General features: G+C 45.3%; 1 protein-coding gene across 2 annotated transcripts in view; it reads left to right on the forward strand.

The window, feature by feature from the left end:
* LOC124795224 (atrial natriuretic peptide receptor 1-like) overlaps positions 1 to 16,505 on the forward strand; it is a 1,189,640-nt gene that overhangs the window by 598,152 nt on the left and 574,983 nt on the right. For both annotated transcript variants that reach the window (XM_047259145.1, XM_047259146.1), the window contains exon 5: positions 4,953 to 5,044. In XM_047259145.1, the coding sequence (XP_047115101.1) occupies positions 4,953 to 5,044 (92 nt within the window). The remainder of the gene's footprint in view (positions 1 to 4,952; positions 5,045 to 16,505) is intronic.

A 16,505-nucleotide genomic window follows, 5' to 3' on the forward strand; every position in this document is an offset into this window, starting at 1 on the left:
TAAGGACATCACACGCATCCATGCCCGAGGCAGGGTTCGAACTTGCGACCGTAGCGGTCGAGCAGTTCCAGACTATAGCGCCTAGAACCGCTCGGCCACCACGGCCGGCCATGTCACACAGCTGCAGTAAACTACGCGCCAGTGGGTTCAAGGCTGATGCCCACTAGGGTCTCAGATGTCTTCCCTCGAGTTCAGTTCAGGCGAAATTTATGGCCAAACCACCAACGAGGGTCCACTATCGTGCACCTCAAATAAGTGGAGAGCAGTTCTGGCCTTTTAACATGGACAGTTGTCCAGCTGGAAGACGACGTCACCATCGACGAAGAATTCATGAACGATGGGATGCATGTGGTAAGCTTAATGCTGTCATTATGCCTTCGGTTACAACCACAAGTCCCACGGAAGCTCAGGTGGCCGTCCCGTTAGCACAATACTATCTCAACCGGCCTGAGTTCGCGGCGTGGTGCACTTTCCGAGGAGTCGTTCGCCTGGGTACGGCGTATCTAGCCACGACTATGGACGTGGTGCTACAAGAAACGCAGTTCACCCACACAGGCGACATATTGCAGTATACGCCCTGTCCAATTGCGATGACCCCACGCCCACTGCAATCGTTATTGACGATTTTGTTGGGCCAACATGGGAACAGGTAGCGGTCACCTGATGTGGAGTGCCTTATTCAACAGCGTGCGATGAATGGAGTGCCTCAAAGCACTTACGCTTGCAGCAGCGCGGTTCCTCTTGACACCTGCCACAGGCCGCCGTCTGTCTTGCTATACAGAGCGATGAGGCGTGGGCAGTCAACACCTTGTCGCCTGCTGGTGCTTCCACCGTCCTTCAGCCGCTTCCCACAGATGCTCACGACAGTGATACGCGAACAGCCGACAGACACTGTCGTTTCCGAGATGCTCGTTCGTAATCGCGGAGCCATCCCAACTTCCCCTCGTCAGAGTCGCTTACGTAAAACAGTTTCTCTAGTTGCGGCCTGTATTATCAGTAGAATGATTCATTTACTTCGCTAATTTACTACTTTCCTTACGGTGTCACTTGTCTCCAACCTTACCAGACGCAGTCACGCGATAGACAATAGCCATAATGTCTGGCTCGTTAGTGTCTTTGCTCATCATCATCATCATCATCATTTAAGACTGATTATGCCCTTCAGCGTTCAGTCTGAAGCATAGCCCCCTTATAAAATTGCTCCATGATCCCCTATTCAGTGCTAACATTGGTGCCTCTTCTGATGTTAAACCTATTACTTCAAAATCATTCTGAACCGAATCCAGGTACCTTCTTCTTGGTCTGCCCCGACTCCTCCTACCCTCTACTGCTGAACCCATGAGTCTCTTGGGTAACCTTGCTTCTCCCATGCGTGTAACATGACCCCACCATCTAAGCCTGTTCGCCTTCACTGCTACATCTATAGAGTTCATTCCCAGTTTTTTTTTTGATTTCCTCATTGTGGACACCCTCCTGCCATTGTTCCTATCTACTAGTACCTGCAATCATCCTAGCTACTTTCATATCCGTAACCTCAACCTTGTTGATAAGGTAACCTGAATCCACCTAGCTTTCGCTTCCATACAACAAAGTTGGTCGAAAGATTGAATGGTGCACAGATAACTTAGTCTTGGTACTGACTTCCCTCTTGCAGAAGAGAGTAGATCGTAGCTGAGCGCTCACTGCATTAGCTTTGCTACATCTCGCTTTCAGTTCTTTCACTATGTTGCCATCCTGTGAGAATATGCATCCTAAGTACTTGAAACCGTCCACCTGTTCTAACTTTGTTCCTCCTATTTGGCACTCAATCCGTTTATATTTCCTTCTTTGCTCATAGGCAAAAAAAAAAAAAAAAAAAAAAAAAAAACATTTAAACTCTGTATCAAGTTACAATGGAATGTAGTCGAATTAAATCGGGTGATGCTGAGGGAATTAGATTAGGAAATGAGAGGCTTAAAGTAGTATATAAGTTTTGGTATTTTGGGAGTAAAATATCTGATGATGGTCGAAGTAGAGAGGATATAAAATGTAGACTGGCAATGGCAAGGAAAGCGTTTCTGAAAAAAAGAAATTTGTTAACTCCGAGTATAGATTTAAGCGTCAGGAAGTCGTTTCTGAAAGTATTTGTATGGAGTGTAGCCATGTATGGAAGTGAAACATGGACAATAAATAGTTTGGACAAGAGGAGAATAGAAGCTTTCGATATGTGGTGCTACAGAAGAATGCCGAAGATTAGGTGGATAGATCATGTAACTAATGAGGAGGTATTGAGTAGAATTGGGGAGAAGAGTAATTTGTGGCACAACTTGACTAGAAGAAGGGATCGGTTGGTAGGGCATATTCTGAGGCATGAAGGGGTCACTAATTTAGTATTGGAGCGCAGTGTGGGGGTAAAAATCGAAGAGGGAGACGAAGAGATGAATACACTAAACAGATTCAGAAGGATGTTGGTTGCAGTAGGTACTGGAAGATTGCACAGGATAGAGTAGCATGGCGCGCCGGACTGAAGACCACAGCAAAAACAACAGCAACATCAAGCTAAACTGTGCTGTACGAGGCATGTTCAAAAAGTAAGTGTACTGTCCAAAACTGGCTGTGATTTTTGGGGCTGGCGACATTGAATTGTGGAGGGGAATCCCCTGACCACAGCAACCGTTTCAGGCAGGAGGTAGTACGTAAACGCACGTCGTAGTATCCAGTTGCGTGAAAGATCTCGGGAAAAAAATCAGCCAGGGTCAAGTCACATGCTGTGCTCTGACTCCTACTCGCACAAAGAATAACGAGAATACCGCCTACTGAAATCTTTTCGCGAATCAAAACAGTTTACGGCCAAGGTGTTATAAACAGAAAGAGACTGTTTAAGTGGTATAGAGAATTAAGTGTAGGCGGACATGTTTTCATGACGAACAGAGGAGTGAATGATCTTCCTATTTGACCGATGAATTGGTGCAAAGGATCGAGGAAAGTGAAGACCGCCGATTGACAGTAGATGACATTTCAGTAATGTTTCTGCGAATCTCTAGAAGTCACTTATTCGAGAAACTCACAGAGACGCTGGGATACGGAATCTGTGTTCAAGGTGAATCCCAAACCAGCTGACAGAGCACCACAAGACAAATCGGGTCAGTAACGCCCGCGGGTTTCTTGAGCGACTTGAACTGAAAGCTGGGCATTTTCTGAGTTCTATTACCCCTGGAGATGAAACGTGCGTGGCTCATTCCACAGCTGAGACAAAAAGACAGTCATCACAGTGGCGTCACATCAATTCTCCACCTACCAAAAAAATTCAAAAGCACAATTTCGGGCAAAAAAAATCATGGCTTCAGTGTTTTGCGACCGAAAAGACATCATTTTGGTCGAATTTCTGTCTCAGGGGTATCCCATCAATACCGAACGATATTGTGAGACCGTAGAAAACTCAAAAGGAGCATTGAAAGTAACAGGAAGGAAATGCTGACGAGAGGAGTTTTCTTGTTGCACAGCGCCCGTCTTCAGGCAGCCTTAGTCACCTAGCCTGTTTTGAAATTGCTTGGTTGGGATGTTTCAAACCAGCCCTGCTTTTCCCTGGCTTGGTGCCTTGAGATTATCGTCTTTTCACCTCCCTGAACCCACACGAGAGTGAAGTTAAATTTTGAACCGACGTGCAGGTACGGAAATAAGTTCTGAAGTGGGGGAAGAAGCTGGCGGGAGAGTTCTTGAAGGTTGGCATAAAGGAGCTTGTGTCACAGCTCACCGAATCCAGTGAACAGGGTGGCGGTTACGTGGAAAAATGTTCAACAAGTGTATCAACAACACACTGTAATTTTTTTTCAAATCTTTGTTCTAAAAAATATAAAAATCAAGAACAACAGGTACACTTATTATGTGAACATGCCTCATAAATGGACCATATTCACAATTTATCTTTAAATTTTTGATAGCCACCATAGTTCACTAATAGTTGTAGGCATCCTGTCACACCGAAGAATATTACTATCTCTGTTACTCTGTAGGTTATCAAGAAGACCATATGCAAAGAAATAGGTGTCACAAAATACACATAGTGTCTCTTACATGGTGATCGAAAGAACGAAAATTTCACATGAACTTATTTCTTACATAATCCTCGTGACCACCATACAGCCCGGACCGGTCTGCCTCTAATGGTTATCTGTGGTCACATGTACCGCTGGCTCTGAGGTCAACATTTTGGTACAGGCAACGAGCTGCAGACCAGCGCAGACAAGCGCACAGGTAGCTGCGTTATATGACGAGGGTGTTGGTAAGTTGGTACAAAGCTACGACAAACTTCTGTGTCGGAGTGGCGACTAATGCAGAGAAGTAGCTGGAAGGTGTAGCTAACTGTCGCAAATAAAACATTTTTTATTTTCATTGTGGTTTCCATTTCGCGGCCGATCGGACCTTATTTCCAAATAAGTCTCGTATTTTAATTCAACTTGTTCTACATTCAGTGCCGTTGTTCATCGTACCACGTCATTGAGAGTAGATCCTTTGCTTCTGCGGAAAGTAGTGTTATCAGGAGGTAGGCAATTAAAACATTTAAGACGTTATTTGTAACTCATTCGTAGGAAGATAGGTATACTGTTACGCAACGCCATTACTGTTTCCGTGCTTCAGTTTTTTCTTTCTCCAGAGTCGTTTGAAGTCCAATGTAGCTGCCTTGCCTGGAACAGTTCTAACGCAGTTATATATTTGACGAAAATCAATTGTTTCAGCACTTAGACCTATCCAGCTATTTACAAGTATTCATGCCTGAGCAGAACTGGTTGAAATTTTAATTTAAAATGTCACCGTCTAAATGAAAAGTAATGCGTAGTGCTCCTCCGATGATTGGAGGCAGTTTCTTGGGTCTTTTACTGTCTAGAGCTTGTCCAAACTTTCGGAAACACTGCCAGAATATTATGGGTACTGTTGAGAAGTAAAATTACAAAGAAAACTTTCTTTTTGTTCAGGGATCACCGGGAATGTGACTATCGACGAGAACGGTGACCGGATAGCAGACTACGCTCTGATGGACATGAATCCGAAGACGGGCAGTTTCGAGGTGAGTATTCAGCACAGCAACCAAACTTCTACAAAGTATGAGAGAGGGCTAGTTCGACCACAGGGGTGAGTCAGCACAAGATCCAAGCCATTTTAGCTGGTGCAATGTCCGCGAGAATCCGGTCAGAACGTACCAATAGTATACAGAATCAATAAAATAATACATTGTGCATTGTAGGATGTATTGTGCTGTACTGAAATTGCGCTTTTAGCCAATTTCGATCGTGAGCCATTATCAAGCACATTTGGTATGTTATGTATTACATATCGTGCTCATCACATTCTTTCACGTCACATATATAGAGCCAGAAGTCGTACTCCATCGTTTGCATACTGTTGAGTTTTGCAGCCTGACAGATAAACTCACGAAATTATATAAAACCAAAGCGAGAAATGGCTCAGCTTCTACATAAATAGGTGTATTTCTCACACTCAATTTAAAAAATCGGTCCCACCTAAACTTGTTCAGTCACTCCAAGCTAACTGGACAAACACTTCAATAGACAATGTACTTTTTAGTAAACGGTTAGAGGCTGTGGATCCCCACGGATGCAAAATCTAGATATAATCAGTTCTTTCCTTCGTAGCTTCCCCAGTATTTCGGATTCAGCAACTAAGACTGCGTTGTTTAGTTGTAGGAAGCAAAATATCTATTCTAAGTTCTTGATGTCAGATAATCCCGTTTCGTCTGACTTCCAACATTCAGCTCTGGCCATTAAAATTGCTACACCACGAAGATGATGTGCTACAGACGCGAAATTTAACCTTTCAGAGCATTCAAACAATGTTGGCGCCGGTGGCGACAACTACAACGTGCTGACATGAGGAAAGTTTCCAACCGATTTCTCATACACAAACGGCAGTTGACCGGCGTTGCCTGGTGAAACGTTGTTGTGATGCCTCGTGTAAGAACGAGAAATGCGTACCATCACGTTTACGACTTTGATAAAGATCGGATTTTAGCCTATCGCGATTGCGGTGTATCGTATCGCGACATTGGTGCTCGCGTTGGTCGAGATCCAATGACTGTTAGCAGAATATGGAATCGGTGGGTTCAGGAGGGTAATACGGAACGCCGTGCTGGATCCCAACGGCCTCGTATCACTAGCAGTCGAGATGACAGTCATCTTATCCACATGGCTGTAACGGATCGTGCAGCCACGTCTCGATCCCTGAGTCACCATATGGGGACGTTTGCAAGACAACAACCATCTGCACGAACATTTCGACGACGTTTGCAGCAGCATGGACTATCACCTCGGAGACCATGGCTGCGGTTACCCTTGACGCTGCATCACAGACAGGAGCGCCTGCGACGGTGTACTCAACGGCGAACCTGGGTGCACGAATGGCAAAACGTCATGTTTTTGCATGAATCTAGGTTCTGTTTACAGCATCATGATGGTCGCATCCGTGTTTGGCGACACCGCGGTGAACGCACATTGGAAGCGTGTATTCCTCATCGCCATACTGGCGTATCACCCGTCGTGATGGTATGGGGTGTCATTGGTAACACGTCTCGGTCACCTCTTGTTCGCATTGACGGCACTTTGAACAGTGAACGTTACATTTCAGATGTGCTACGACCCGTGACTCTACCCTTCATTGGATCCCTGCGAAACCCTACATTTCAGCAGGGTAATGCGCGACCGCATGTTGCAGGTCCTGTACGGGCCTTTCTGGATACAGAAAATGTTCGACTGGTGCCCTGGCCAGCACGTTCTCCAGATCTCTCACCAATTGAAAACGTCTTGTCAATGGTGGCTGAGCAACTGGCTCGTCACAATACGCCAGTCACTACTCTTGAACTGTGGTATCGTGTTGAAGCTGCATGGGCAGCTGTACCTGTACACGCCATCCAAGCTCTGTTTGACTCAATGCCCAGGCGTTTCAATGCCGTTATTACGGCCATAGGTGGTTGTTCTGGGTACTGATTTCTCAGGATCTATGTTCCCAAATTGCGTGAAAATGTAATCACATGTCAGTTCTAGTATAATATATTCGTCCAATGAATAACCGATTATCATCTGCATTTCTTATTGCTGTATCAATTTTAATGGCCAGTAGTGTAGTTACACTCGGTTTCCTAAAGACAAAGATTGTTACCGTGTGTGTCCTGTCTAAGGGGTCTTACAATCCTCGATTTTATATATTACTGTCAGCAAATGAACCTGAGAGCACTGAGATCACGTTACGTCCAAGGGGGATGTCTCACGCAAGGGGCATTAATGTAATCCACCTGAAATTAGCTACATTTAAGTAACTGCCAAGCCCTGAAATAATGATCAGAATCGACCTAATAAGAAGAAAGCTAAGGGAAATCGTAACCACGACGATTTCGTGAGACCACCAAACCCACAGAAGTCATATAAAATCAAAGGGAAAAGCAGTTCAGGTTCTGCGTAAATATTTCGCACACTCAATTTAAAAAATCGGTCCCACCTAAACTTTTTCAGTAATTCCAAATTAACAAAACACTTCAATGGATCTAGTTATAACTCAGAAACACCCAAATATGTCACAAATCTTCATGTATTCTGAATCACTTTGTGTCATCACAAACCCTCTCCACGTGAATTTGAATTAGATTCAATATCAAAAAGTGTCACAAGAGTCTAATTGTGGCGCAATGATCTTGCCTCTATATAACGCAGGCAAGAACTGGATTTTTTTAGAATTTAAATTTATAACCTAAATTTTCGGCCGGTGTGTACCGGGACGTATCCTGTGCCACGCACTTAAAACAGTGGTTTGGTGATTTTGACTGTAGACGTAGATTCATAGATGCCCGTTGTCTTAACGCCGTATCATCATGTGACCTCTGTTACTGGCCGCTCCTAAATCCACCGGTAATTTCTCAATCCACCGGTCACTTACGTGCATCAGCGCTATCTTATGCTAGTATTTTCATCATTTTCTAAACCCATTAATATATTTAATACACCGCCAGACTGGACGATCGTTGTGGTCTCAGCAGTCCTTCTCCTTATGAACATCGCCAATGGAATATCACGCGTGGCTGGTTGGTGTAATTAAACAGAGACGCTTGCTTTAAGCTACAAGTCACACAGCGTTAAAAGGAAGAAGTAACAAAGACAGTAAGTGATTTAATGAAGAATTGTTTGTCCATTTGCTGTAATATTACAGTTTGTTTGATTAGCATCTACGCAGATACTTTGCTCACTGCACCTCACCTTCCCTCGCGTCAGTAAAACAAATGAATAAATCAACACAGAAATACTAGCCCAAACTACTTTCAGAATGCAAAAGACAGAATGGCTGTTTGAATGGCAATCATGTCCTTTGTCTCATGCACATTACAAAACTTACTGGCAGCTGTGTGTATTTCAAGTACCTATTTCGATAATGTACAACGAATGTGTGTTACGTAGTTCTAGATGTTGCGGTCTTCTGTCCGAATACTGCTTGGACACAGCCTTCAACGCCAGTCGATTTTGTACTAGTTCCCTGATTTCTACAAAACTAGAGAAATCTACGTCCACTTGAATACGCTTGCTGTTGTTAAACCTTGGCCTCCCCCCACAATTTTGCCTCACGATTTCCTTCATTACTGTATTAATTACGACTCGATGCCTCTGGACGTGTCCTGACAAGCTATCCCTTCATTTTGACGCTTTGTGCCCTGTCCTCTCCTGTTACATTCAAAGTACCTTTTCATTAGTTAAACGGCTCACCCAAATAATCGACATCATTCGTGTGTCGCTTCATATTTCGAAAGCTTCTTGGCTGTAGTGTGTATCGTCCACGTTTCATTGCTATCACAACCCAAAATTGAGACATGTAATTTCAGAAAACACTTTGTAACACTAAAGTTAATGTTCGACGACAGTAAATTTATCTTTTTCACTAAAGTTTTTCCTGCTACTTCTGGTCAGCATTTTACGTCCCCTGTATTTCTCCCATTGCTAATTAGTTTTGCTGCCGAAGTAGCAATACTCGTCTACTAATCTACTGTCGCGTACCGTAATCTACTTCCCTCAGATACTCTATTTCAATTCGGCTATATTCCAATTCCATTGCTTTAATTTATTTTTATGTTCACTTCATAGCCTCTTCTAACACACTATCCAATCGGTTCAACAAACCTTTTCTTTGTGACAGAATTTCAATGTCATCGGTAATGACAAATCCTTAACTTCTTTCTCCTTTTCAAAATTTCTCCTTGGTTTCCTTTACTGTTTCCTTTATATTCCGATTGAATAATATGGTTGCCACGCTGCAAACAGGTCTAACGTCTTCTCAGCTCTTGTCTCCCTTTCATGCTTATAGGAGACTCAAATTTAGTGCAAGAACCATAAAGAAGTGTAACTGACGCACTAACGAGGTCGCTTTAAAAGCCCTCGTTCAACGGCCTGGGACTCTTACCAAGTTAGATTAACTAAAAAATGACAGAAAATTTCCAAAGAAGGGCTATACGATTTTCACGATTTCATTTAGACAGCGTCATAGGGTCGCAGTAGTGCACAAGAAACTACAACGGGAAACTCTACAGGAAACGTGTTACGTATAACGGCGAGATTTACACATAAAATTACGAGAACTCTTGTTCCAAATCGGCTCAAGAAATACACAGCTTCCTCAAACATACATCTCGTGTAACAAAGAACTTCAGCTACGGGTGAACCACTGCTTACGGTCAGGCGGAATCAACTTTTTTTTTTCTTTTTTCTTTTTTTTTTTTTTTTTGATAGTATTACACTCACTTCATTCCTACGAAACCGAAACGTGTAAAACTTGATACTTGAAAACATCATATAAACAAAACTATATTCTAGATTGCAATGGTATTAGAATTACATTATTAGCACATAATACACGAGATATCTTAATTAATAGCGAAGACTGCTGCCACTAAATGTATACAGTAGTATAAGCAAAAAGTACCAGTAAACGTGACTCCCCAAGAGAGCCGTTAGCGAGATACTTATGAGCCAGTATTGACTTCAATATGAAATATTGCCCTAGTTAAGAAAAATTCACTGGTGTTCAAAACCTGAGCAAGAAAGTAATTTTCATATGATGTGTCACTGACAGGTGACAGAGCTGGATGGAACTTGCATCATACATAGAAACAACTGCTACAGTACAGTACAGAAATTAACTGAAAGAAATAGACAACGAGACGAACGGCAATGATACCTTTGTAATTCTTCAGGCTTTCCCGGCGATCTAATTCCATCTTGGGTTGTCAGGTGTTCCGCCGGATATCAGCGTCGTACTTGCACGATATTTCGATAGCGTAACTTGTTACCTTCATCAGGTATGATCTGAGACTACTCCTCGAGTGGACCTGGTCCAGTATTTATGCCTGTTCGCGCCCGCTCGCTGCGATCTTCTGGAGCATTGCCGTTCCCTTTTCCGTCCGCTGCAGTCCTGGGTGTTCTCTTTGCGATCCGCGCCCGCCAGACACGCTCCTGGGTGTTCCATCTTCGGTCTGGTGCGTTTGCAATGTCGTCTGTGGTACCAGGCATTCCCCCATGTGGTCCTCCCCCGCTCACTGTGATGTGCTGGAGCGTTGCCGTTCCATTTTCGGTCTGTTGGCGTTCTAGATGTTCCCTCTGCGGTCCGCGTCCGTCAGTCCCGACCCTGAGCGTTCCATCTTCGGTCTGGTGCCCCTGGAAGTAAGGGGATCGTTCTCCATGTCCACGCCTTCAGTTCTTCTATTTGTGGAGTGCTGCAGCTGTCCTCGTGCAAGTACGACGCTGATATCCGCCAGAACACCCGACAACCCAAGGTGTCAATGATACCTTTATTGAAAGACAATAACTATGCTGAAGTCACCACGGTTGATGATGGTTCCCTGATCAGTTCAAAAGGCAGGACATGATTCTTAATAGTGTGTGTGTGACCACCACAGACGACTGCATACACTCTGCGACGTGCTGCCATATTGGCCACAAGGTCGGCAATGAGTTCTTGTGGTAGAGGATTCCATTCATCCTCCATCGCTGTTGATAACTGCTGCATGGTTTTGGTGCATGGTCTATGAGATTTAGGTGAGGAAAACGGATACGGCAGTCCATTTGCCGAATGTCCTCCCGCTCCAAGAAATCCTCCACCTGCCATGTGGTCGCGCATTGTCACCCATAAAAGTGACTATGACCGAGTGCCGCTCTGAAGCGATGCAGACAAGCAAGGAGTACGACATCACGATAATGTTGACCAAAGAGTCTACTATGTTCATAGATATGGGGGTCAGTACTCCATTCAGCAATATACCTCCCACATCAGAGCACCAAAACGGTAATGTTCCACAATGCTGGTGATACATTGATATGGCGGGAGGTGAAAAGACGAAGTTCACATATGAGCAGCGTAGAACTTGATCTTTTTGGTGGTTCACGTGTTGTGGTGTGGAGAGGCTTTGGGTTTCATGAGCGTACTGACCACCAGATACCTAAACACAGTAAACGCACCGTCAACTTCATCCCCATGTGCATCTTTCAAGGGCTGCATTCAGGCTCAAACTTCATGACAGTACTTGGTAACATCGAACAGACAGTGGGTGGAGCTTTTGGAACTGGAGGATATTCTTCGAATGGAGTGGCCTGTCCATTCCACAGATTTAAAACCCATAGAGCAAGTGTGGGATGCGTTGTGGGGACGAACTGCAACAGGTCCACATCCACCAATGACTATCCAGTAATTGTCGACGACGCTAGTGGAGGAATGGAACGCCCAATAACCGAACTCGTGGCCAGCGTGGGAGCATGTTGGACATCATGCACTGTCACCCGTGCTGATCACAAATGCCATTGAGAACCTTTTTGGTCACGTTCAGAGTACGATCATGAATAGCGGTGACTTCAGAGTAATTATTGTCTTTGAATAAGAGTGTCATTTCTGGTTTTCTCATTGCGTGCTTTTTGACTTACCTTCTATACTCTACTATAACAGTTTTTTGTGTGTATAGTCCAAGCTTTATCGAGCAATATTACTTGGTGGTGACACATGATATCAAAGTTAATTTTGTGTTGAAGCTATTGACAATCGGGTACATTTGAAAGGTAAAGTTTCTGATTAAATCACCACCAGGTAGGGATGGAATCTCACCATAGTCATAGTGTGACAGACGCACAGTGGAGCACCAAAACATTTTGCTGCTGATGTAAGGCAACATCTAACACGTCAATAGAGTCCAAGATGGATTGGCCAAGCAAGGGCTGTACCGTGACCTCCAAGACCACCGGACCACAGTCTTCTCGAAATTGTTGTCTGAGGTCATCTCACAACAGATGGGTGCGGGACTCCCGTTGGTACGGTTTAATAACTGCAGGAGTGAATGGTCAGTCTTGTCATGATGGGTAAGACAATTCTGGGGGTATTTTGAAATACTTTTGCATTACTGCAGAGACGCGCGCAGTATTGCATGCGAAAGCGACCACGGTACAGGCAGGAGCGTACAATGAACTGCAACATGGAAGTTGCAGAATTATTTGTGAATTTTTTGTTTGTTTGTTAAAATAGGCGACGAAGTATATTTTAAGTCAATTAAGTGGGGAATAATCGAACAGATGGAAATGGATATGCCGAGTGTCTAGCGTCTCCCGTCGGGTGGACCGTTCGCTTGGTGCAAGTCTTTCGAGTTGACGCCACATCAGCTGCTTGCGAGTAGATGGGGAATGAGAGGATGATGATAAGGGCAACACAACACCCAGTTCCTGAGCGGAGAAATTGCCCCCCGAGCCGGGAATCGAACCTGGGCCGTTTAGTATGACATTCCGTCTCGCTGACCACTCAGCTACCAGGTGCGGACATTGAACAGATTTTAATACTGTACGAACTAGAACAATATTTCCTACTCAAGTCAGTGGGGACTCGTAATAACATATTCGAAATGTTTACTGGAACGTAATCATTCTGTTGCCGCATGTCTTCATTTGAGTCAGCTAGTAATTACAGGGTGACAGTTATTGAAGTATATGAAATAAAATCGTCATAACTTCTGAAGAGTTTGTGTTGGGACGTTCAATCTGCACGGTTGGCAGCGGGGCATAATGGAAATTAGTATGCTCATTGTTGTCTGGTTTAGCGACGAAGCACACTTTCCTTTGCATGAATTCACCAGTTAGCAAAATTGGCGCATCTGAGGGACTGAGAATTCGCATTTCGCGATCGAGAAGTCTCTTCACCCACAATGGGTGACTGTGTGGTGCGCAATGCCCAATCAGGAAACAATCGGTGCAATATTCCTTGATGACACGGTGACTACTGAAGAGTGCTTGAAGGTTTTTGAAGAAGATTTCGTCCCCATTATTCAAAGTGACTCTGATTTCGACAAGATGTGATTCATGCAAGACGGAGCTCGAGCTCATCGACACAGAAGAGTGTTTAATTACCTGGAGGAGCACTTTGGCACTGCGTTCTGGTTCTGGGGTGCCCAGAGGCCACTGGAATTGGCGTCGATTGGCAGCCATATTCTGCGGATCTGAGCATATGCGACTCCTTTTTGTAGGGACTATTTTAAAGGCAATGTGTACGGTAATAACCCCAAAACCATTGATGAACTGAAGACAGCTATTCAGAACTTCCTGGCAGATTAAAACTGTGTGCCCGACCGAGACTCGAACTTGGGACCTTTGCCTTACGCAGGCAAGTGCTCTATCATCTGAGCTACCGAAGCACGACTCACGCCCGGTCCTCACAGCTTTACTTCTTCCAGTATCTCGTCTCCTACCTTCCGAACTTTACAGAAGCTCTCCTCTGAATCATGCAGAGCTAGCACTCCTGAAAGAAAGGATACTGCGGAGACATGGCTTAGCCACAGCCTGGGGGATGTTTCCAGAGTGAGATTTTCACTGTGCAGCGGAGTGTGCACTGATATGAAACTTCCTGGCAGATTAAAACTGTGTGCCCGACTCCGCTGCAGAGTGAAAATCTCATTCTGGAAACATCCCCCAGGCTGTGGCTAAGCCATGTCTCCGCAATATCCTTTCTTTCAGGAGTGCTAGTTCTGCAAGGTTTGCAGGAGAGCTTCTGTAAAGTTTGGAAGGTAGGAGACGATATACTGGCAGAAGTAAAGCTGTGAGGACCGGGCGTGAGTCGTGCTTCGGTAGCTCAGATGGTAGAGCACTTGCCCGCGAAAGGCAAAGGTCTCGAGTTCGAGTCTCGGTCGGGCATACAGTTTTAATCAGCCACGAAGTTTCATATCAGCGCACACTCCGCTGCACAGTGAAAATCTCATTCTGAAGCTATTCAGAAGGTTATCGGCAGCATCTATGTTCCGGCACTTCAGCGAGTCATGCAGAATTTCGCTATCCGTTTGCGCCACATCATCGCCAATGGTGGCAGGCATATCGAACATATCATAACTGAATTGTGAATATCTGCAGTGACGTTTACATGTTGAATAAAGTGCGTGCATGCTGTAGTTTGTAACTAATTTACGGTTTTTTCAGATAGTTCAATAACTGTCACCCTTCGTCAGACACCCTGCAAAACAAACATAACACATGCGAAATATGATTGATATGACCGACATCGTTGTGCGAAGTCGAGAAACTTTGTTTGTCTCCGTAAAAAATATCTGTCTGAACAGTGGGAGTGCATGTACTCTTTAGTTGGCTTTCAGATTGGTTAGCTGTTTTTTTCGCGCCAGCAGAGGGCAACAGTGTACCGTCGGCCACAGCCGGTCACGCCGTGTGGCTACCGACGGGCCCCAGGGAGGTGTCCGGTGGAGCGCGGAGCTCGTCTAACAGCACAGGCCGAGTTGCCAGTCTGCTCCCCACGGACCATTGGGCTCTCGCAACGGAGTTCCGCCGCAGAGGCGCGCCGCGCTACTTTGCCGAAGAACAGCTCGACCGGAAATAAAGTAGTACCAGGAACAGCGACACGAGGGAAACAGCGAAACTGGGACCTGACTCTGTAATTTACAGGGCGTTTCCGATTAAGCTTTAGCTGCATGAGCCAGTGCAGATGTAAATGTACAGGGTGACAATTATTAAACTACAAGAAAAAAATGTGAACTAGTTACAAAGTACGGCGTGCACACACTTTATACAACTGGTAAACGTCACTACAGATATTCGGATTTAGGTTACGACATGTTCGTTATGCCTGCCATGATTGACGATGATGTGGCGCAGACGAATAGCGAAATTCTGCATGACCCGCCGAAGTGTCGGAACATCAATGCTGTCGATGACCTCCTGAACAGCTGTTTTCAGCTGAGCAGTGGTTCCGGGGTTATTGCTGCACACCTTGTCAATTACATAACCAAACAAAAAAGGGTCTCATGAATTCGGATCCGGAGAATATGGCGGGCAATCGAGGCCCATGCCAGTGGCATCTGGCCACCCCAGAGCCAGAATGTGGTCCGCAAAGTGATCCTCCAGGGCATCAAACACCCTCCTGCTTCTATCAGCTCGAGCTCCGTCTTGCATGAACCACATCTTGTCGAAATCAGCGTCACTGCAGGTAACGGGGATGGAATGATCTTCGTGTAGCGGCACTAGTGTCAGTCTTGGTGCTATATTTCTGAGTGTGCGAGTTGCAGCCAGGAGCAGGCCTGTTTACAGTGAGTTACGCTTTCCATCAGTTATGAAGTGAAATAGAGGCCACAGGGGCATAGAACCGCTGGAAAAAATACACACAGCAGTTTGCATGGTGTAAGTCAGAGGCAGAAGGGCCCACTGGTCGACCTAAGTGTTATGAGTACGTGGCATGCCAGTTAACTAATAAAACATTCAAGTGTGGCAGCTCTCCTAGATGGCGGGGCGTGTCACACCACTGGCTACTCACAGCAGCAGATGGGGCGCTAGTCAATGGCGGGTCGCTAGTTCAAACCTCTGAGGCCAATGCAGGGTCCACAGCCAGCCAGTGGTGGGCCATACCATGGCTCGCAACTGTGAGCAGACTTGTTGGATCCCCAACAAACGCCAGAGGCATCACGAGGCGAGGGCAACAGATTCAGACGTCATATCGGTAGCCCTTGTTGTCTCCCACGATCTGAACCACGACAGCAAAGAAGCTTTCAGCGGGCCACCTGTGGCTCCCAGTGAGCATCAGTGAGGTTGCAGGGGTGAAGACCACTGAGTCAGCTTCTGGCGCAGCTCTGACGTCGCCATATCAACACGGCCATACAAGGTCAACACATTGGCAGAGCACCTGACAGGTCGCTGAGGTGGGGTCCTCAGCATTGTGGGACCCAGCAACACAGAAAGAGGGGAATGCAGCACTGTAGTTGGGAACAATAAATCACTTGGAAAGCTCGGCTGAGTTTTAATGCAGTGCCTTGTACCTCTTCCCCATACATTTGCTATTGCTGTTACATTCGGTGTCAGAAGTTGCTACTACATTAAAAAACATTAATGTACCATACTGTAGTTACCGTGCTATCAAGGAATACCACACTGATCACTCCATGAGTGGAGATTGCGCACCACACAGTCACCCATTGAGGGTGAAGAGACTTCCCGATCGCGAAATGTGGATTCTGAGTC

Source organism: Schistocerca piceifrons, chromosome 4 (assembly GCF_021461385.2).
Source record: "Schistocerca piceifrons isolate TAMUIC-IGC-003096 chromosome 4, iqSchPice1.1, whole genome shotgun sequence".
NCBI classification, from domain to species: domain Eukaryota; kingdom Metazoa; phylum Arthropoda; class Insecta; order Orthoptera; family Acrididae; genus Schistocerca; species Schistocerca piceifrons.